At 31.7% G+C, this 24303-nt stretch overlaps 1 protein-coding gene across 2 annotated transcripts; it reads left to right on the top strand.

Moving 5' to 3' along the window:
* Positions 1-1526: 1526 nt before the first annotated feature.
* LOC134686250 (uncharacterized) lies at positions 1527-19910 on the top strand. Of its 2 annotated transcripts, none has more exons than XM_063545922.1 (8): positions 1527-1628; positions 10018-10119; positions 11845-11871; positions 12936-13004; positions 14174-14285; positions 16341-16434; positions 17033-17099; positions 19202-19910. In XM_063545922.1, exons 2-8 carry the CDS (start codon positions 10041-10043, stop codon positions 19360-19362), a joined length of 609 nt encoding a protein of 202 aa, XP_063401992.1. In that variant the 5' UTR covers positions 1527-1628; positions 10018-10040; the 3' UTR covers positions 19363-19910. The 2 variants fall into 2 exon arrangements, with proteins under 2 accessions (XP_063401992.1, XP_063401991.1); XM_063545921.1 differs by having other exon boundaries at positions 14132-14285.
* Positions 19911-24303: the final 4393 nt, after the last annotated feature.

Raw genomic sequence — 24303 nt, 5'->3', positions numbered from 1 at the left:
TATTTTTTCTTTCGATAGAAATACATACCTTTTTTTTTTTTAAAGATAAACATGATCTGTTTATTGTTAAATTATTTGAAATTGATGTCTTATATAAATATTGCATAAATTTGTACATTTTATTTTGACGAATAACTCAAATTCATCAAATGATCATGAATGTAGAAAAAAAAACGTCATTTTTGCTGTATATTAATCAAATTCCAAAAAAATGCACTATTTACGTTTTCATGAAAATTGGTACAGATAATCTTTTTACGTAATTAAAACCAAATGTCATTTAAAAAAGAGGGGTCCCTAAACTCGTCAAATAAGTTTGAATGATAAAAATCAGCCAAAAACTGCATCTTTTCCCGAAAAGTCACCGTTTGACGTCGCGAAAATAACAATTAACATTTTACGTTAGCAACGTCATTACCTCCCCTGTGACTGAACCGTATTCCCTTATCACTTTCGTTTCAGGTAAGGCACCTTTTTTTGTTTGATGATATCTGGAATGTTTTGAATACATTGTTTGTCGAATGAACTTACAGTTTTCATCTCACATATTTTTAAAGTTCGACTGAACATAGAGAATCAATACTTTGCTAACAACTTCACAGTATTAATATCAACATGTGATATACTATGGACGGACAAAAAGAACAAAATGACAATAAACATGAGTATTCCTTCATGTTGTGATAACAGAAGACAAATTACATGATTAGTTTCAACGAATAACTAAACATGTTCTTTATTGTAAAAAAACAACCGTTCTGAGAAAATTGACGATACGACTCTACTAGAAATTAGATGCAACAGTTGTTATAAGATGTTCAAATCTCATTAAGGTATAAAGAAAAATCAGTTACTCTTTTAAATTGTTTTTTTTATGGAGATTTGTCTCATTGACACTCACACCATATCTTCCTATATCTAAAAACTGAAGAACCTCAAGGAGCTAGGCTGAATGTGTTAATAAGGTACGCACTTCTGCTTTGATTACACAACCGGCCATGATTATGAACACTCAAACAGAAATACTATAATACTTAGTAAAAGGACACAATAGGTACTGTACATATAGCACAACATGTCTCTTTTCTAAAGACTTAACAACATAACAAAAATATGTTTAGTGAGTGGAGACACATATGCCATTTGATTAGAGACTTTCCGATTTGATTATCCTCTGAGATCTGTATTTTTTGTAACTTTTACATTTTATACACATTGTGTTAGTCAACAATGTGTGATTGTGACCGTTTAATGTATGTATTTGCAATTCAAGTCCTGTTAGGTGTAGATGATTCAATATATAATACTATCTAGACAATGGCCCTTTTACCAATCTAGACTTTTTTCTGTAATAGGATATTTACTACGAGGTAATTTATGTAAACTATAAAAGATTAATTATTTATATTAAGGAAATATTTGTCAATTCTATTTAAACAGCTTAACTGTGCCAATTAAAAAATATAACGTAGTTGAAAACAGAAATCAATATTATACCTTTTGTTGGATTTTAGAAGAGCTATATCCACACAAATAAAAAATGTATGAATTTTAAATACAGATGAATATGTAAGCCTACGCTTCATTTTTATATATACTTCCTAGTTGGAAGAAGACATGAAATAAAGGTAGGTTATGTTGGTTATGTAGAAATATCTGTTGAAGAGAAATTTATATATTAGGATTGTGATATTAAAATTTTATTTATAGATTTGAGAAAAAGACTGTAGTGTCAAGAATGGATTTGATATACCAATTTTGAATAAGTCTAGAACCTTAGTTATAACACAAAGAAAACACCATACTCGATCAAATTTTGCTTTACGTATGTTGAAATATTTACAATTAACTGCACATATAAAGGTTTATAATATGTATTAGCAATAAACTCACCATAGATAACAAGATTGAAATTATAGATTTGCACAAGACGCCCGGTTTTGCTTTTAGTAACTGTATTTCAACTATTATATCTGTGCTTGTTAACAATTTCCCTACTACAATCAAGGAACCGATTATCAATTATGTATGCAAGCATATGAATATAGTGGAAGAAAATATTTTGGAGTGGAAATCAAACCTTTTCTTTTTTCAAGATAGATTAATTCTGTTCGAATCGGTTGACAGTTTTTGCTGTTGTTCATTTTACACTTAACTTCCATATAACAATCTGATGTGCACAAATAGGTGTAATATAAACAGCAGTTACAATTTTTTTTTTATATATTTGGATTCAATTGTAATCAAATTCTATCTATAACTTTTGGACTAGTTTAAATCTCGGTCTATTTCTGTAATTTGTTCTTACATACTTTTGATTTTTTAACTCTGTATGATTGCATTGCCTATGTAAATTTTAAAACTGTTTGTATGCACATTGAACGACAAATTTATGTGACGTACCTGTACCAAGTCAGGAATATGACAGGTCTTGTCTATTCGTTTTTGATGCGTTTTGTTATTAGATTTTGCCATGTGATTATAGACTTTCCGTATTAATTTTCCTCTGAGTTCAGTATTTTTGTGATTTTACTTTTCACACTAGAAACTCGAAAATGCAACCGAGAGAGACTATTTTCCTTTTTTGAACTGTAATACTGCTTGAGCACATTACAACAGATATGAAAAGTGGTATATGCGCCAATGAGAAAACTCTTAATCCTAGTCACAATGTATGAAAGTAAAAAGTAGAATCACAAAAATATTGAACTTAGAGGAAAATCAATTCGGAAAGTCAATAATCACATGGCAAAATCAAATAACAAAACACATCAAAAACGAATGGACAAGAACTGTCATATTCCTGACTTGGTACAGGCATTTTGAAATGTAGAAAATGGTGGATTAAACCTGGTTCTATAGCGCTAACCCTTTTACTTTAATGACAGTCTCATCAAATTCCGTTATATTTACATTGATGCGATAAATAAACAGACACAATAAATAAAATAGTCAAAATATGGGTACATCATTCATCATCGTATAACAATTTTAAAAGGGACAATTTCACAGAACACAAAAACAGCTACTATCTACGAACACATTGATTGATTTGAGTGTCTGACGTCAGAATTGTTTTATACGTCACATAAATTTGTCGTTCAATGTGCATACAAACAATTATAAAATTTACATAGGTAATGTTAGCAAACACGGATAAAAAAATCATCATAAGTATGTAAACTAAGAATAAATTTCAGAAATAGACCGAGATTTAAACTAGTCCAAAAGTTATATATTGAATTTATAAGAATCCACAAATAGTTAATTCCACTACGCTATTGAATGATTTTGACGTTTGTGGTTCAACGTATATAGTAATTCATAATAGAAATAAATCATAATGACATATAATAGAACAATAGCATACTGACGGGAACTTTGAAAGAACAGAGTCACGTCATAAGAACAAAAGAAATACAAAAAGTCGCATATACAAAACAAACCACCAAAAAATCAAAGCCAATACAAACACATTGACGAGATGTATAAGTACAGAGCCACGTCAAACGGATATCACATAAAACCATTCAACAGTAAAGTAATATTAATAATAGAACAAAGACAAATGAAAGAACAATAAAACACGTTGTTAAGATGATAAACAACATCAGTACGCAGAATCTGTACATCAAGACAATCGTGTATTATTTGAGAAGTTGATACGGAATATTTATCAACAAGTACAGTGGAGATCACTTCTAACCTCTCATTAAATCTGTCAGAATCTGTCAGGAGAACTGTTCTAGGACAGTACGTAGAACTGTCAGCCTGACACCTTTTAGTCAGTTCTAGGTTAGAACTGTTCTAGCTAGAACTGATTTGGTCAGTTCTACCTAGAACTGATTTGGACAGTTCTACCTAGAACTGATCCTGACAGTTCTACCCTAGAACTGATTTGGACAGTTCTACCTAGAACTGATCCTGACAGTTCTACTCTAGAACAGTTTTAGTCAGTCCTACTTCTAGAACAGTTCTGATTACAAATTCTACGGCTAGAATAGATTTATAAATTCTACGGCTAGAATTGATTTATAAATTCTACGGCTAGAATTGATTTATAAATTCTACGGCTAGAATTGATTTTTAAATCCGACGGCTAAAATTGATTTATAAATTCTACGTCTAGAATTGATTTATAAGTTTGAAGAACTCTTTGTCTAAATATGAAGGCTTCGGCAAAATAGCGATTAATATTATAAAGAGTTTTGCTATTTTGCCGGTTTTATTTCAAATTTTTCGTCGACAAGAGAACATGTTTAACCCCGTCATATTCTGCATGTATGTGGCTGTTCCAAGTCTGGAGCCTGTTATTCAGTGATTTTCTTTTGTTGATGTGTTACATAAATTACTTATTTTTCTTTCATTTTTGAACATAGATTAAGCCGTTAATATTGGGAAAAAGGGGGGGGGGGCATTTTTATTTCAATTGTTTTACATTTGTCATTTGGGAAGTCAGGATAGCTCATTTTACATAAAAAAATTATCTGACCTTTATCTTTGTGTAATATGTTATTCTGGCCCAAACCACCAGGGACGGATCCAGCACTGAGTTTTAAAGGGGGGGGGGTCCAACTAAATGGCCTCATTCAAATGCATTGATCGTAAAAAAAGGGGGTCCCCCCACCGCTCTGGATCTGCCATTGAGCCACTATTAACTTAAACTGAACATATTTGATTTCTTCATATAAATCTAAATACATTTAGCTGCAAACTGCAGGAATTCAGTTTATCTTTAGGCAAGGATACCAATTATATTGGAAAACATTAATGATTTCAAAATTTTATTTGCACTCAATTTATAGTAACTTAGCATGTCCTCTTTTTATTTAAAATATTGAATTGTAAACAAATGTGATATCTTTTTACAAGTAGTTTTCATACCTCGGACGGACCTGTTATACAAAAATCTTTTGACTGCATCAATCTAAACTGACCTTATTTGCTCTTTCTTCCTGCAAATCTATATAGCTGCACAGTAATTCAGTTATAAATTTAGGTCAAGAGGGACTGTAATATACAAGTTACAGCAATATTGGAAAACAATGACCTCAAAATTTTGTTCACATGAATTTAAAGTGCTAGCATGACCTCTTTTTATTCAAAGTATTGAATCGTAAACAAATATCAGTAGTTTTCATACTTCAGTCTGAGTCGTGTAATAAAATATTTTGACCGCACCAATCTAAACTGACCTTATTTGCTCTTTCTTTCTACAAATCTGCTTAGTATATAGCTGTACAGTAATTCAGTTATAATTTTAGGTCAAGAGGGACTATAATATACAAGTTACAGCAATATTGGAAAACAATGACTTCAAAATTTTGTTTGCATGAATTTATAGTGCCAGCATATCCTCTTTTTATTCAAAGTATTGAATCGTAAACAAATATCAGTAGTTTTCATACTTCAGACTGAGTTGTGTAATAAATTCGTTTGACCGCATCAACCAAAAATGACCATATTTTCTTTTTGTTTATGCAAGTCTATATAGTTGGACAGTACATCAGTTAGAATTTTAGGTCAAGAGGGACTGTAGTTCATAAATAACTGCAATATTGGAAATCAACAACCACAAAAAAAAATTCGCATTGATTGAGAGTGCCATCATTTCCTACTTTTATTCAAAATATCGCATCAGAAACAAACATCAGCTAGTTTTCATACCTCAGACATGTCAGACTGACTCATGGAACAAAAATATGTGTCTGGGCAACAACAACCCAACCATAGAGCAGACAACAACCGATCACGATGGATTGTATAATTCAAATGACAGTGTGTCCTCTTTTTATTCAAAATATTGAATTGTTAACAAATTTCAGAAGTTTCGATATATCAGACTGAGTCGTTTTAATAACAAAATTATTTAACCGCATCAACCAAAACTGAACATATGGGACCTTTTATAGCTTGTTGTTCGGTGTGAGTCAAGGCTCAGTGTTGAAGGGCGTACATTGACCTATAATGGTTTACTTATTTTTAAATTGTTATTTGGATGGAGAGTTGTCTCATTGGCACTCACCACATCTTCATGATCTTCCTATATCTATATATTCTTTATCATGTAAATATATATGGCTTCATTGTAAACCAATAATATTTCTAAGTCAGGACAGATATTGTATGATAAAGAGGACACCAAATTTTATCCACATCAGAGCGCCATTATTTCCTCTCTGTATCGATAATATTACTATTTAAGGAATGACTGTTATATTTTTTCTGTCTATGAAGAAAAAACATAAAAAATTTGGTGCACACTGATAAATGCACGTAGAGGGTTTTTTAACAGTGTGCACCACATTTTTTACGTTATATATATACATGTATAATATAATAGACAGAAAAAATATTACAGACATTTCTTATAATTTAATTCTAAATTTCATTTTAACAAAATGTTTAAACCTTGGCAAAACATAAAAAAACGTTGATGATGTTACGTTCACATGACTAACTTATGTCTATGGGTGTTGATAACAAAATAACGTCAGAAGACCCGTTACATCCAAACTTAAATTATTAAATATTGAACCGTCACAAAAGTGACTTTTAAGTCAGTAGTTCATGATGTTTTTTTTAAACAAAACTATTTAACGGCGTAATCCAACACTCACATGACTGATTCATATACTTTATTTTAAAATGAAAAGTACATGTATGAGAAGTTCTCTTCTTAGACTTGGAATAGTATACTGACTATACTGTTAATATATAATTTGAAGAAGGACAAATGATTGGTTTTGTTTGTAGCCTAACGTCCAGTGGCAAATATTTCATTTATGTTCAATCGAGTATATTTTTCAGACTTTCAGGACTCCCAGATATTATTCATAATCGTTATGGATAAGTTTGGCAACGAGCTAATGCAAATGTACATAGTTTTTTTTACGTTTAACAACACTGATTTCATTAATCCCATAATCCATCCACTGTACAATTTTCGTTTGAACATTTGTCAAAACAGAATCCTAAGTCATGAATGTAAATCCAAGGCAAACAAGGTAAATTAAGATTAAATTTCCATGAATTAAATGCAGAGTTATATTTATGAAGAGACTGTTAAACACGGGGAACGAAGAAACGTAAACAATGATGTTTCATTTGCAATCTTATAAAAATATTTCTCCGATGAGTTGGATAACCTCCTATCCACTTCGATATTTGTACATGTAAATTTTGATCAGTAAAAATATAGAAAAATCCGCTATTATATATAGTAAAGTAATTGGAACTGATTTTTTCTTCTAAATTCTAAAGTGCCCTTTCTGCAGTGACGTCATTTAGAACTGTTCTTCAGTCCTGACTGATTTGGTCAGTTCTGCTGACAGTTCTACAGTTAGAACTGATTTGGTCAGTTCTACCTAGAACAGTTTTAGACAGTTCTACCCTAGAACTGATCCTGACAGTTCTACCTAGAACTGATTTAGTCAGTTCTACCTAGAACTGATCCTGACAGTTCTACCTAGAACAGTTCTAGGGTAGAACTGTTCTAGCTAGAACTGTTCTAGGACAGGTTAGAACAGTTCTATGACAGATTATTCTGACAGTTCTAATGAGAGGTTAGAACTGATCTCCACTGTACTTGGTACCTTCCGATGAACTTTTTTAGAAAAAGGACGAGATGTTCTTTGACATACCCCTGGTTCATCAACTTTCTACTCAGACACTGATGACGTTTTACAAAGTCTGGGTAGGTGCTGCAAGCTCTTGAATATCGAATAAGTTGGGAAATATATATCCAATATGCAGGTGAAGTTGGTATATTGCGACTAAGGTGGTCTACTTAGTAAACCTTTATAGTGCAAACTGCTGTCAAAGTACGGTCTTTAACACAAAGCCTTGGCTCACATCGAACAGCTAGCTATTAAGGGACCGATGGTCTTATCTATATAAAAATCGGAAAACAAAAAACACTTCCGCACCACATCTAAAAAAGACAACTAATGAACATCAGATTCAGGACATGTGAAAACAAATGCTGCGGGTTTTATAGGTATGTTTACATTTCCAAACTCGTTCTCTATGATCGTATCGGAAGAGACATTTGAGATTTCAATGAGCGTTTTGCTGTGCTAGTCCAAAATTGAAAATTTTGTTAAGCCTTCACCTATTGTTTTTAAAGATACAAAAATTCCAAATTAAAGCTCTGAACATAATTAAAAACGGGATACCCCATTCGTTTTAATCACTGTTATTTCATTTATAGAGCGTATACAATTTGATTACGATAAATGTTACATTATTGATCTTACGAAGAATCAAGCTACTGAAGATTTCAAATAATTATAGAAAATCTTTGCATGTTGTCATTATCGTTATTGAAAATGAAACACCACCATGGTCAACTATAAGACCGATCTTCAGTATATATCAATTTATTCACGAAGTGTCCATTAAAATGTTCAAACCATCAAAGTTAGATATATTGCTATGCATGTCAAGTGTGCTTCATGTGCTGACATGACTTATCATTGATATTGTTATATTTACAAATTAGCTGTTTACAAAATTTTGAATTAAGGCTTTTCTACGTCAGGCATAGATTACCTTAGCTGTATTTGTCAACACTTTTAGAAATTTTGGATCTCAATGCTTTTCAACTTTGTACTTTATTTGGCTTTTTTAAACTTTTTTGGATTCGAGCGTCACTGACGAGTCTTTTGTAGACGAAACGCGCGTCTGGCGTATATATAAAGTTCAGTCCTAGTTTCTATTATGAGTTTATTCTGAAATGTTGCAACGCACAATGAGCTACATGTACACTACTGAGCCACACATGGAACATGGTTTGTCAGTCTAACTAGAACATATTCGACCAAACATGATTTTCTTGTACAGCACTTAAAATTGAACATAATTAACAGTTGTAAGGAAATTTCGATTTATTTTTGTTTGTTTCAAAATCAATATACTCTTACATGTACATAAGAAAACTGTTATTACTTTTAAAAATATATAAACGTGCACTAAAGAAAATGTTCAACTGCATCAGGTGTGAAAGTTAGAGAGATTAAGTTTATTTACACAGTAAAGTTCTTGAAACAAAAAAGATATTTTATTCACAGCAGTAGAAAAAAAAATAACTGGACGACTGTGGTTAGTGTGCATCCTCAGTCATCATAACCTTCAATCATTGCCGAACCGAACAAAAAAATAACACGACGGGTGCCGTATACGGTACAGGAAATGCTTACCCTTCCGATACACCTGATTTCACCCCTGATTTTTAGTGGAGTTCGTGTTGTTTCTTTAGTATTATTTATTACTGTTGATGTAAATGTCCTTTGGTTTTTTTAGTCTTTGTTTACTCCTTAGTTTTGATTTTTAGTGTCTCATAACTGTTCGTTTTAATATGAGTGACAATTGGGTACTGCTAAATATCAACTCGAGTTGTTTTATTTTATTATGATAATTTCTGTTGAAATTGAATAACGCGAAACAAGCACAGCTACAAACCTTTCATTATGAAAAAATAATAAAATTACGTTATAAAGTATTAATCAAAATTAATATAAAGAAAAAAGAAAAAAACACATAAAGGATACGTGAAGTTTATTGTTCATGCCAATTGCACGTATCATATACACGTTAAATGCTATCAGTAAAATCACAAAAATACTGAACTCAGAGTAAAATCTGATCGGAAAGTCCAAATCACATGGCAAAATCAAACGACAAAACATATAAAAAAAATGGACAAGAACTGTAATATTCCAGAAATGGCGATTTGAATTGATAATTAAATGATTCATTAATATTTTATAATTTGTTTACAATTTTTTAATGTATATTTAGTTGGCATTAGAAGTTCAATTGCATGGAAAATATGTAGACCTTATCTGTATCTTTTGCTTTATTGTATCTCATGTTTCGGAAAGAAACATTTTGACATGAATTGAAATTGTTCTCCTCTTGTAGATTTTGTTGGTGTATAAATGCCTTTCTTTGAATTTTTTGATACAAAATAAAAATATCGACATGTTTCAACATACATATTATGTGTATTTTCAGATAATTTGGTAAGACCAATCGATATGTCGACAAGTCTGCAAAAAACTCCAGAGATAATTCAGCATGTCCAAAGGATGAATAAAATTACCATCAAACCAAACCGTAAGCTTATTAGAAGAAATGACTCTAGGGTATAAAAATAGAATAACAAAAAAACTAATACGAAGAAAATTCAAAACGGAAAATCCCTTATCAAATGTCAAAATCAAACAGTTGGAAGACAAGAAACACAATAAGTTTGGAATATATTTCAAAATAAGCGCCTCAATATATATTTATTTTTATTTTATGAGATTTTTAGAATATATAACAGTGCAACATCTGTTCATGTGAGAACAGAGCTTGTGATAATCTTACTCGGTAGAACACATTCGAGGGAAAATACAACAAAATACCGAACTCTAAGTAAACTTCAAGAAAGGCTATACAAATTGACAAAATCAAACTTTTCCCATTCAACGTTCACGTGAAAACCACTGCCATTTAAGTGAAATGGTACATGCATTTTCCGTCAATAGAATAGTAAGTTAAATCTTGTTTCATAGCTTTAAACCATCACACTTATATGAAATTTGTTTATAAAATAAAAATACAAAAGATTTGGGATATCACTCCATAACAAAATAAAACGTACATGCACAGCAAAAAAAAAACAACAAACAAAGATAAGGGACAGCTCTGTTCTTCATCATAAAGACACAATGAGGCCTTCAACACGGACCCAACACACTCTTCCTCACTGCAAGTTTCAGACGGCGACTATAACTAGCACCGGCTTGAACGGATTATTTTTGCAACACTCATTTTGCTGGAATGTGTTAGATGTGACATCACCTGTTCATTTATATTAATTAGATGAGTAATCCAAATACGTATTACAAGTCAATTTGACAATAATTCTGATCCAGTAATTATCAATGTGTAAACATATTCTCATACATTGTAGACCCATTGGTGGCTTTCGGCTGTTGTCTAATCTATGGTCGGGGTTTTGTCGCTTTGATACATTCCCCATTCCTTTCTCAATTTTATAAAAAAAAACAATCTGACTTCAATTTCAAACAAAAATAAATAATAAATCTGACATCTGCGCCAACAAAATGAATGGTGGTTGCCACATTAAAATTGTGTCCATCTTTATTCATTTATAACGGTCAAGTTACTCGTAATGATGTCTGTATGGTTATCGAAGATATTATTTAGTCTTCATCCCTTAAATCTTTTGGGTTTTCGAAATCCTTGTTAGAGGTAATCATTATCAAAGAAATGTTGATAGTATTGCAATCTCGGAAATATTTTATCAACTGGAAAATATATATTCAATTTACAGACGCTGATAAAGTTGTTGTTATTTAAGTAATGAAAGGTCACACTTGGGTAGTTGAAATCATCCGTTTTGTTGTAAAGGTTTTTTTGTAAACAAATCCTTATTGCCATTTTCTAGATGTAAGTCTTGATATGTGGAAGACTTTCTTTGATTTGAATAAAAGAAAATGTAGAGTGTAATTCAATGGAACAGCAACATAACAACATTTAAAAGTATTATGTACTGTTAGTCGAAGGACAACGATGTACTGATAAAGGATGTATTTTGTGTTCTATGTTTATACTCTAATCTACTTGAGACTGTGTAAAATAAAATAATTTTTGACTGAATACACTTGTTGTTAAAAACTACGGACATTTTTATGTTTGTGCTAAGAAAAATGGTCTTTAGTTTTCCTGGTAAAAGACCAGTATGGATTTGTAAGAAATAATTTTAGTAATGGAAAAAAAGTGGGTTTTTTTTAAATATATAATTATGCTATTATTTATTCTTACTTCCAGTAGCCTCAGAATACAATCATATAAAAGGTATGTCTCTTAAATTATAATTTGTTTTGCTTGTTTTTGCGTGTTCTTCAATGTCAGGTACTTAAGAAGAAATTGCGTTCATTTTGATATTGCAGTATCAAAAAGATTTACTTATCTAACATAATTTTTCATAAAACTTTTATGATATCAAACTTTTTAATAAATTCATTGAATTGCATGGGGGAAATATCTATAGATAACTGTTAATGGTTAGAAAAGTTTTAGGCAGTAGGAGTATACTGATTTTAAAATCGCATCAATACATTGAAACAATACAATTAAGAGTAAAACACAAAATCGGTGGAAGGAAGTTCACGTATATTTGTAACAGCTAACAGTTCCATAAGTGTGCCATTACGTGATACATGAAGACATCTGATATTAATCACAGCACTTTTCATCATTTAGATCCAGGGGGTTAGTCGTGAGGTAATAACTCAACTTAAGTAAGAACCGACCACAAAAAAATCAATGTTCAAGATATTATGAAAGGTTTAAAAATTCATCCAAGATACCAAACCTATAATGTGTAACCCAAAAACGCGCAATTCGTCCGAATAAAACAAATAGTAGCACTCGATATAAACCTAGTGTAATTGATCACTTTGGTAAGCATACAAACTGTCGATAAGCTCTATGCTTGCAGTTATCGAAGTGAAAGTGTACATCTCACACTTCAAGTTTGTAAAAGAGAACCGAAAGATTAAAAAATCGGCATCATTAGACAAACAAATAATTTATCAAGCTATTGCAAAATAAAAAAAACATATAGACAAACTTCGTATACAAAACAAAAAAAATAATTAAATACTGTTCAACACAAACCAAACTAAAATCGTTCTCGCTTTTGAAAATAGCATTATATGAGTTATAACAGAAATACTTCAAATCGAATTTTCAAAATTCCATTCCATTAAAAAGATCTTTGATACTATTTTCGTTTATCCAGAACCATATCTTAACCGTCATTCCTTTCGTTTAATTAATAGAGTCGTTTGGTTACTTTCTTGTTGATATTTACAAGTGTTGAATAATAATTTAGTTAAACATAACACTTTTTCTAGGAATATACACAATAGAATACGATAATACAGATGGAGAAGAGGTAATTACTGTTACAGAAAGTGAACCCAGTAAGTAACATTGTCATACGTTTGTTGTTAACTCAGTATTTTTTCTATTGGTATAAAATCAATTTTTGTTTGTGAAGTGTATTTTTTCTATATGCTCTATTTATGCAAGGTATTTTTATGTTTTATTATCCACCGTGTATCATCGTACAGCGGATATAGGTATTAATCAAGCGGGCGTGAGCGAGTTTCTCATTATTTTCCCAAAACAAGAGGGATTACAAAAACGTTATAAAAGTATGTGCAAATACTTGTCGGAGGAGTTGATTCTCGTCTCATCCGATATAATTCTATATTCATTGCAACTCTTTTTTCTGATAGAAGGTCAATGTGTGTGTGTAATAAGTATAGCTGTTTCAATAATTGGCATCGAAATCGTTCATACATATGTTATTGTTTTATATTTTATCCCTAAAAAAGTGTTTTGTACGATGTTTAGCTGACCACACAACTCCGTATGTACGGTGCATAGTTAAGTTTTTGTACACCGTACACAAAAACTTTATTTTCTTTCTTGTTTATTACCAAAAAAAGTTTCAAGGAATGAGTAATCACAGGTAGGTTTATGATTGGTGACTATTACTTTTGCCCTGTATTATGTTTCTTTCAGATACACATGTAAATGTCTCAACATCTGTATCGAAATTGGATGTTGGTGTTGACATTCACAACTATTTGCACATGTACAAGTTAATTGTTCTTATTAGATTATCAAAGTGGTTTTATGAATAGGAAAAAATCGATGCGAAAATTATTTTGGAGCAGGAATTTCAAATGTTGAGAAATGTGCATTGAATATTGACAAAGCATAACAAAGATTTTCCTTACCGTTTAAGGTCAAAATCGATCATGCCCGCATGGCTAGTACCTATATCCGGTGTACTGATGATACACGGTGTTACTATGATTTTTCGTTAAATGTCATATTTATCACAGTAATTCTAGAATCATTTATTATCATTTGTTAAAAAAGAGGGACAAAAGATACCAATGGGACAGTCAAACTCATACATCGAAAATTGACTGACAACGCAATTGCTAGAATCTAAGATTTCGTTTTATTATTTAGTTTAAAAATCGCCTGGATGCCATATTTAAATTGTGTTTTTGGTTCATAAAATTTCTTTCAGGTAATTATGTACTGCCTACAGATAAATTTATTTGTTTAAAAGCTAGTGATGGAATGCTTCTAATTGACGGGGAACGTGAAAGACAAAATTGTGTCCGCGATAATCTGACAGTTTTTAGTCCAGCTGGGTTTCAGTTGGGGAGTGTGGTGAGAAGGTAATTTGAAATTATCATTTGTTTGCGTTATCGGATCATTACAATGGAAGGGAAACATATTTTTTTCGGACTGGTTAATGTAAAAGAAAACAATGACAAAAACAAATATAATGTGCATAAAAAACGACAACCACTGAATCACAAACTTCAGACTTAGGACAGGCAATAATATAACGTGGCGGTATTGGAGAAGTTTCACCCCTAACCGTAGACAGCGGTGAAATAGTACAAACAATATGCTAGCCATTTGGAAAATGCTGAACACATCAATTCGATACAAATGGCAAATAACCCTAACAAACACAAAATACATAATGTACAGAACTGAGAGTACTCGCAGTTACTTAAATATAGTCTTATAGTCAAAGGCTTCTAAAACAAAACCTAAGACTAGAATGTCAATGAGTACACATCCAACTGTATATGGATTTAATTTAAAAACGTCATTACCAGTCAGTGAATCACATGACCTTGTGCAATACCAATATATGTATGTCTCGGAAGATTGTATGACATTGAATATACAGATGCTTGACAATAATATTTAGTTTAATATTAATTAGTTGATAACAAAATTAATATATATACCGATAAACAACAGTCAATCTGTACGGTGTTCAACTTTTTGGAGACGTTTTTTTAGGACCGATAATAGAAATACAAAGGATATTCAACCAGGTCGACTTTTAATTAATATACATGTTCTTGATAAACAACATTAATGTAATCATTTGGATGTGTTTTCCAAAATTGTTTGTAGATAGATGTGTTTTGTTCTGTTAAATTGTACCTTTTAAAATTGTTATATGATGATGACTTATGTATCCATATTTTGACTATTTTATTTATTGTGTCTGTTTAGTTGACGCATCAATGTAAATATAACGGAATTTGATGAGACTGTCATTAAAGTAAGAGGGTTAGCGCTATAAAACCAGGTTTAATCTACATTTGAAAATGCCTGTACCAAGTCAGGAATATTACAGTTCTTATCCATTCGTTTTGTGATGCATATTGTTATATCATTTTGCCATGTGACTCTGGACTTTCCGAATTGATTTTCCTCTAAGATCAGTATTTTTGTGATTTTACTTTTCCCTTCCAAGTACATTGTGCTTTATTTATTTGATGTATAGATGAAATACTACAAAGAAAAAAATAATATATTCCTGCCTTTGTACAAGCATTTTCTGATGTATTAAAAATGGGATTAATTCTGAATACATAGCTAACTTTACCTCGCACTTGTATGACACTCGCATAAAATTCCATTAATTGAAAACGATGTGTGTACGAAACAAACAGACATAATAGGTAAAATGTAAAAATTCGGAAAAGAGCAGTCAACATTGTGTTATAATCTTATAGTCTAGAAAAACAAACAAATATGTTACAAAGAGTAAAAAAGGGAATGTAAACAAAGCACGTAAGCACATAGGCAAACATAAAAGAATGCAAATATTTTACCATAACACAATAACACAATAATAGGAGGTATAAGTACAGATCAATGTCAAATATATTTCACCAAAAATCGACGTAAAAGTTTTCATGTTTAAAGGTTTGCTCATTGCTTTTTTATATACATCAAGCCGTTAGTATTTTCGATTGAACGGGTTTGCACTTGTTACTTCGGTGCCTATTATGATGACTAAACGGTATGGGTTTTGGTTTCTGACCACAGCCGTACGGAGACATGTAGGTGTTGGATTCTATGTCATTTGGTCACTGCTGGTCACTTGTCTAATTGGCAATCAGAACAAATCTTCTTATATTATATCAAACACTTAATTTGAATCAGTGCTTTGTTAATAACATGTGTTGATGTTGTTTTCGGTAATACTTTGAAAACCCTTTATTTTATTCAAAACGTGACATTAAAAACACGGAAAGCAAAACAAAATAGTATGTTAGCAACATTTCAAAAAAGGACAATAATCTTGTTATCGTTTCGTCTTTTTATAAGTAATTTGATTATTCTTTCAATAAAACCAATTAAATGATTTTCATTTTCATTTTTGTTTTTGTTTTTGTGTCTGTTTTTTTTTTATTTAGGAGGTTTGATTTATACTCGCAATATGATATTTGTGACGGCAATATGAAAATGTTATATCACCTCAAGTCTGACTCTTCCGAAACTTTTATAATGGTAAGTCTTTACAGTAACATTAGATGAAGAAGTACCAAATTATAAGAGATAAACTCTCAAATGCCATTCATTTATTCCTCTTACAGTAACGGAATTCATTTCTTTTTTTTAGTTTTTTTTAAACTTTGTCTAAATATGTTGTTCAAAGTTGTTTAGGATCGTTTATTATATTTTTGATGCAATATCAAAGTAACATATCGAGATTTGTTCCTTCTTTTCTTTGGGAAATAAGGTACAAGTAACTAATTTTACGATTGATGAGTACAACGCAGTTGTTATATGTATTTCATAGAGCAGTTAGAAAAATATCATCCACATTTCATGAATTCTTTTAACGATACCCATGACTTATTTGCAAAATAGTTTTCTTGATATACGTATATTTGATGACAGGATGGACTACTGAGGAAACAAAAGGAGCAACTTTAAAATCGCTTTTAAATAACAGTATTTCTTAGTTATATATATAAAAAAAAATGTGGTTGTTTTGTGCTTTTGATACCTATGTTAATATGTTTAAAAGAAAAACAACAAGCACTCAATCGAATATAATTGGGAATCAGGCTTCGATTAATCTCTTATAAACATCATCTTACAGAATCAAGGCAACAAAGTTGTAGCAACAGTCAGTCATGATACAAAAAAGACAACGTTTGAAATAAGCTGTAAGTTACAAAGATTATATCAAGAAGTACTAAAATGATACATAACGAAAACCTTGTAAATAATTCATATTTTCCTTTAATCGTGGCTCTGGAATTTACGTTAAAGGTACATACAATTCGACGATATTTTGGTCGTCATATATGAATGTATTTTTTCATATTCGTAAATATCTTTTCCATTTTTTTGTTTGATAAATAGTTATATAACTGCAATAAATTATCGGTTCATGATACAATAGCCTATGCTGGAAATGTCGTTACAAAAAAGCCACCAAAATAATTTAGTCTAACGGAACAAGCTGCAACAGAAAATAAAAAAAATAACGAAGATATATATAGTGCTATTTCTTATATTTTTTTTAAATGGCTTAATTGTTTCAATCTCATTTCTTTGATAAAAGCAAAAAATATTAAAATGAAAATGAATATTCAAAGTCGTAAGTCGAAAATAGTGTCATGGCAAAATATTTTATATCGTTAATGAGAAAACGGTATACAATAAACTCATCATAGATAACAGGACTAAATTTAGTATATACGCCAGATGCGCGTTTCGTCTACAAAAGACTCATCAGTGACGCTCGAATTCAAAAAAGTTAAAAAGGCCAAATAAAGTACGAAGCTGCAAAGGATTGAGGACCAAAATTCCTGTGTTGCTAAATACAGCTAAGGTTATCTATGTCTGAGGTAAAAGAGCCTTAGTATTTAAAAATAAATATTTGTAAACAGTAAATTTAAAGATATAACAATACCAATGACAAAATCGTGAAAAAACCCACCTAAAGACTGAATAACACGAATCAACCGAACACCAGGGTTGTTCGCAGAGTGAGCTTATCCACATGAACGCTGATTCTTTACACCAAGTGTTTGCGTCCCCCTATATCTTGTGGTAAAATCTGTGGTACCGCTGCAAAATTAATAATCCAGCTCAAATCGATAATATTTTTTTGAGATTTTGCCTTATTTATAAACTATGGTTAAATTTAAAGTTTTATTGGGAAAGACAGAAAATGATACATTAAATCATAATTGTATTGTGTTCTGTCGTAAGTTAATAATAGATGTTCGTTGTTATATAGTCGTTTACATATTGAAATGCTCCAACTTATTATTCATTTATGTAGTTCACTGTCCTGAGTTTTTAAGAATTTATCTGTACTGTATTTCTAAATTTTTAACATTGCAATAAAACGGGAGATTTATTTAGCCATAAAACCAGTTCTTACCACAATTGTTTTCGTAAAGTGTTCTGTGTCAAGTCAAGAATTTAGCAGTTGTAACTGCCATGTTATCCGTTTATGTATGTTTTGCCTCTCTCAAAGATGACTTCAGAAGGATTTGGATATTTTTTTCATAACGTCATAAATTTTGTTATAAAGCTCTTCAGATGTCTCGATTTCTAAACAAATCTTGGCTTTGATTTATTCAGCGTGGAGTGCTCCTGGTAAATGTGAATTCTGAAATCAGCTCTGGAGAGATTGATAAATATTAAAGAGAAGTTGAGCAACGAACCACTAATACCATTTAAGAAATTGTGTAATGTTAGTGGAATTTGCTTATGGATTCGACTATTGTGTTTTTCTATTATCACTCATGCATAGCCTTCTCATATTCTATTTGAAGTTCATTCCCATGTTTTCCTTTACAGATAAAGAGTGTGCGAAAATATTTGTTTAACTGCATCCTATTTTTTATATAATCAATTTTATTTATTGTTTTGTTTAACCAACCAGATAAATCAATAAAAAAACTTAAATACTAATCATAATTGGTCTTGTTTACTTGATGACAACTTTCTATGTAATGATTATAAACGTTGAAATAACATACAAAAAAGTAAAATCACAAAAATACTGAACTCCGAGGAAAATTCAAAACGGAAAGTCCCTATTCAAATGGCAAACTCAAATGATAAAACACAATAAACGAATGGACAACAATTGTCATACTCCTGACTTGGTACAGGATGTTAAATGTAGAAAATGATGGTCTGGACCTGGTTTTATAGCGCTAAACCTCCCAAAAAGGTTAGACTGTATAACAAATTCATTTGATTCTGCTTACTGATTACTAGTACTTCTTCCATTGTTTTCTTTTAGATCAGTTGGAAACATCCACAATTGAAAAGTTTTTGATATTAATATGTGTATTAATGTGGACGAAACATGTACAACTGCACAATGAAGGTCAAGAAGATTATTGTTGCCGAATGATTTTGAGGCAGTTAACACTATGTTTGATATCATGCATCCCGACGTAATTACAACATATTGTTCATGATTAAATACGTTCTCTTGCTACTTTAATTTGCTTATTTTATAGGTTCCATGAGTTTAATGGATTTTTTGTAGTTGCTGAATAAATGAGGAAGCAGACCGCGAATCTCGATGTTTTGATTGTGGTTTTGACTTCATTCAATCATGACATGTTGTCATTGCAAGTAGTGTAGGTTCTGCATGATAATGTCTTGTGCAATTTTCACAGTCATATTTAAGCGTTTAAGTGCTACGACCAGCACTGGCATTTGAAAGAACTACACACATAGAAATCAGTTAGTAGCAATAAACAAACCTCACCTGCATATAGGATATACATGTCTGAACACATTGGTTATTCAAGAGTTTGCAGCTGCTACTTAGACTTATAAATTATCACCAGTGTCTAACTCTGTACAAAATCACCACGAAGTATCAAAGCATAAGGTTTGTGAAGAAGAAACATGTCAAAGAACGTCTGGTCTTTTTTTTTTTATTAAGTTCATCGATGATACCAAGACCGTATTAACTTCACAAATAACACACAAATGTCTTGAAGTATATATATTCTAGACACTGACATTGTGTATCATCTAAGATACGTGTTAAAGAGTTCTTTTATTTGTCTTATTAAAATATGAATTTCACTGTCAAGTCTATTTTTAATAAATATTCATATAACGTGTCTCGGTACTTATACATCCTGTCATTGTGTGCTATAGCAATTTTTGTATTCTTGAATTTTTGGTAATTTTGCAGTCTATATGCCCTTTTTTTTTCTTTGTTAGCATATTTGTTTGTTTAGTTTTTTTGTTTGTTTTTGTGATTATATCACAATTTTGACTGTTGTTCCCTTATTTTTGACATCTTTACCTGTTATATAAAAAAGAAGATGTGGTATGATTGCCAATGATACAACTATCCACAAAAGACCAAAATGACACAGACATTAACAACTATAGGTCACCATACAGCCTTCAACAATGAGCAAAGTCCAGACCGCATAGTCAGTTATAGAAGGCCCCGATAGGACAATGTAAAACAATTCAAACAAGAAGACTAACGGCGTTTTTTATGTAAAAAATGAATGAAAAACAAATATGTAACACATCAACAAACGACAACCACTGAATTACAGGCTTGGGACAGGCACATACATAAATATTGTGGCGGGGTTAAGCATGCTAGCGGGATCACAACCCTCCCCTAACCTGGGACAGTGGTATAACATTACAACATAAGAACGGACTATAAAAATCAGTTGAAAAAGGCTAAACTCATAAGATGTACAATAATACAAGTGGACGTGGCCGGGTACTTATACATCCCGACACAAAAAGACACAATGAAAAGATCTGAGAGTATTCGCAGTTATCTGACAGCTAGTTCAAAGCCACTAACAACTAATAAAAAAATAATGCATCTAAGACTAAACTATCAATCCGTACACATCTAATATCCAATGGATTTAGTGTAAAGACGTCATAAACAGACAGAAAAAAACATGACTTTGTGCAATGCCAAGTTGCAGGTATCGACATGAATATGTATATGATATACTAGTAATATTTAGTTAGCTTTTAATTTACTGATAACAAAATCAATATTTATACCAATAAAAACAATATTCAATGATCTTATTCCAGTGTTGAATAGGTGACATTTGAGAATAAGTTTATTTAAAGGAGCGACAAGTTTACATGGATCATTTCTAAATTTCCGGGCACGGTTAACAACATTTCCGTAAAAATGAGGATGTGCTATCCCGTTTGAAATAAGTTTTCTACAGATACAACCAAACTTCAAAACCAAATCTTGATATCTATGGAAAAATTAAGTAAAGGTATTAAGTAATTTATGGTAACGATATCCATAGTTTAATGATTTACCAGTCATACATAGGTTGTGTTCGTTAAAATCAAAAACGTCACAATAGACACGGGCATAGCGAATAAGTTGTGAAATATAAACACCGCAAGATGGTGCCAAAGGAAAATCACCATCTAGAAATGGAAAATTAACAATAGGGAACGAAAAATCGTCTCTTTTGTCGTAAATTTTAGTGTGTGAGTTTCCCGTTTAAAACCGAAATATCTAAATCCCGGAAAGGACAGTTATTACCGAATAAATAAAATATAGCTGTTTGTTTTGTTCATCCATTGTTGTCAATATACATTTTGTAAGTTGTTTTGTATTATCAAACTTCAAGTGAACAGTATGCTCTAATATGCAATTAGAGTTCTAATGATTTTTGCACAATTTAGGATAAAGTATAGTTCTGACAGAAAAAGGACTCTTTATATATTTTGAACATAAAGTATCAATTAATGCTTGAAATTGCAGAATTCAACAAAGAAAGCAATGGGGCTATGAATAAGTGGTTAAAATCGTAGAGTGATATTCAATAATTTATTAATTTGATAATCTAACAAACACATCGTTGGATTAAACCAAGAAGCGAGTGATTTACCGGAGATTTCAAGCCCACTGCCATTGGTATCTACCAGGTCGAAGTATGATACCGAATACATATATCATAACAATTGAAGTGGGAACAACACTTATTTTCTTAGTTTGTTCAAAGGTTCGATGAGTTAACACGGATCACATAGTGATTTCCTCGCTTTAAGTACAATATTACCATAAAATTTAGGATGTGAAATACCATTTTTAACCGGTTTTTTGTGACAAAAATGTCGGTTATTGATTTGGGGATGCTCGGTGGGCGGGCGGTCGGGCAGGCGGGCGGGCGGTCGGGCAGGCGGGCGGGCGGTCGGGCAGGCGGGCGGGCGGCAATTAAATGTTGTCCGTGCATTAACTCATGAATCGTTCAACCAAAGCTTTTAAAATTTTAATATGTTGTTACTGACAACTAAATGAAGGTCAAGTTCAATAATGAGGATTTTGACTTTTACCGTTCAGGAGTTATGGTTCTTGAAAGATTGAAAAATGGTGTTTCCAGTCGTGTCCGTGCATTTTCTCATGTACCATTCAACTAAAGCTTTTCAAATTTTAATATGTTGTTACTGATGACAAAATAGAGGTCAAGTTCAATAATGTCGTTTTTGACTTTTACCGTTCAGGAGTTATGGTTTTTGAAAGATCGTAAAATGGTGTTTCCATTCACGTTGTTACATTTACTCACGAACCATTCAATCTAAGCTTTTCAAATTTTAATATGTTGATACTGATGACAAAATAGAGGTCAAATTTGATATTGACGATTTTCACTTACACCAATCATCAGTAATGGTTCTTGTGATATTGCCAGGACACAAATAAATGCTAAGAAATCCGGTTTGCTGTCGTTGTGACAGCCTCTTGTTAATAAGTTTTCTACATGTATAGCCAAATTTACTTATCAAATATTTGTATCTGTAAAAGAATTTAGTTAAAGTTTTAAGTAATTTATGGTATCGAAATCCCTGACACAACAATTTTCCAGCGATGAATTGATTACGTTCGTGTATATTTATGTATAATTGTCATTCTGTTTATTTTCTTTGGTTACATCTTCTGACATCAGACTCGGACTTCTCTTAAATTGAATTTTAAATGTGCGTATTGTTATGCATTTACTTTTCTACATTGGCCAGAGTTATAGGGGGAGGGTTGAGATCTCATAAACATGTTTAACCCCGACGCATTTTTGCGCCTGTCCTTACTCAGGAGCCTCTGGCCTTTGTTAGTCTTGTATATTTTTTATTTTAGTTTCTTGTGTACAATTTGGAAGTTAGTATGGCGTTTATTATCACTGAACTAGTATATATTTGTTTAGGGGCCAGCTGAAGGACGCCTCCGGGTGCGGGAATTTCTCGCTCCATTGAAGACCTGTTGGTGACCTGCTGATGTTGTTTTTCTATGGTCGGGTTGATGTTTCTTTGACACATTCCCCATTTCCATTCTCAATTTTATTTAAACGAGTTACAGCAAATAAAATTACAATGAGATTTTTCGAAAGACCATTTAATCAAATACAAAAACTTTTCTTTATAAGATTGTGTGGAAGTGTAGTGTACAGAGTAGAAAAATCATAACTGTCAACAGAATTGTAAGAACCATTGAAAACATGTATTTTATCTTAAACCTCTAAAGAATGTTTAACACTCCAAAAATAATTAATACCATTATTTTCATAAACTTTATTACAAAAGTTAACAACCAGTTATTTGATAGTAGTAAGGGAGGTAGTTAGAAGCCCTGAAAGATTAGTAGTAGAACGCTAACCCGAATCGGAGATGAAACGGATTTTTTTTTGGTTTGTAATTTCGGTAACCAGTACATGGTTGGGTCTTTCAAATGTTCGGAAGATGGTTTGAGCTGGGTAGTGGCAGTGGTATGCTTGTTAACGATTTGACTCTCTGTGGTGCGCACTGACCTTAATGTAGAGGAATTGATAATTTCGTTTTGAAGAACTTCCGTTTAGTATATGCGGCACACCACCACTACATTATTGGCTGCCTTGTCTGCCGGTACGAACACAAATCGCTCTGCGAGTACCTTGAGTTTGTTTGTTATTCTTGAAATGGGAATATCATGGTTCCTATTATTAATTTCAGAATGAATATTTGGATCATATTGTTACGGGACGGGGGTGTTCCTTAAGTAAAAGTAATTTTATATAAGGTTAACACTGATTACTATATTCTTGGTAAATTCTAACATAGAGCTGTCAACTCTGGTGCTGAGTTACAAACTTAGTTATACTGGTAGCGTAGCTGACAAAATGGTTAATACAATGGTAGCGTAGCAGGCAAAACGGTTAAGGCACTGATCTAAATATGGTAGCACAGAAACTCATTAACATTGACTTACTAAATACATGTACAACAGACAACAAGATTAATTAAGCTTCACAATTTATTATATACAAACAATCAATACTATTTATACAAGTATAAATCACATGAAAACCCAACAGAACGCTTAATAAAATATACAGAGAC

The sequence above is a fragment of the Mytilus trossulus genome, chromosome 10, assembly GCF_036588685.1.
Source record: "Mytilus trossulus isolate FHL-02 chromosome 10, PNRI_Mtr1.1.1.hap1, whole genome shotgun sequence".
NCBI lineage: Eukaryota > Metazoa > Mollusca > Bivalvia > Mytilida > Mytilidae > Mytilus > Mytilus trossulus.
Note: the sequence above shows the minus strand (reverse complement) of the source record. Positions and strands in the feature narration are given on the sequence as shown.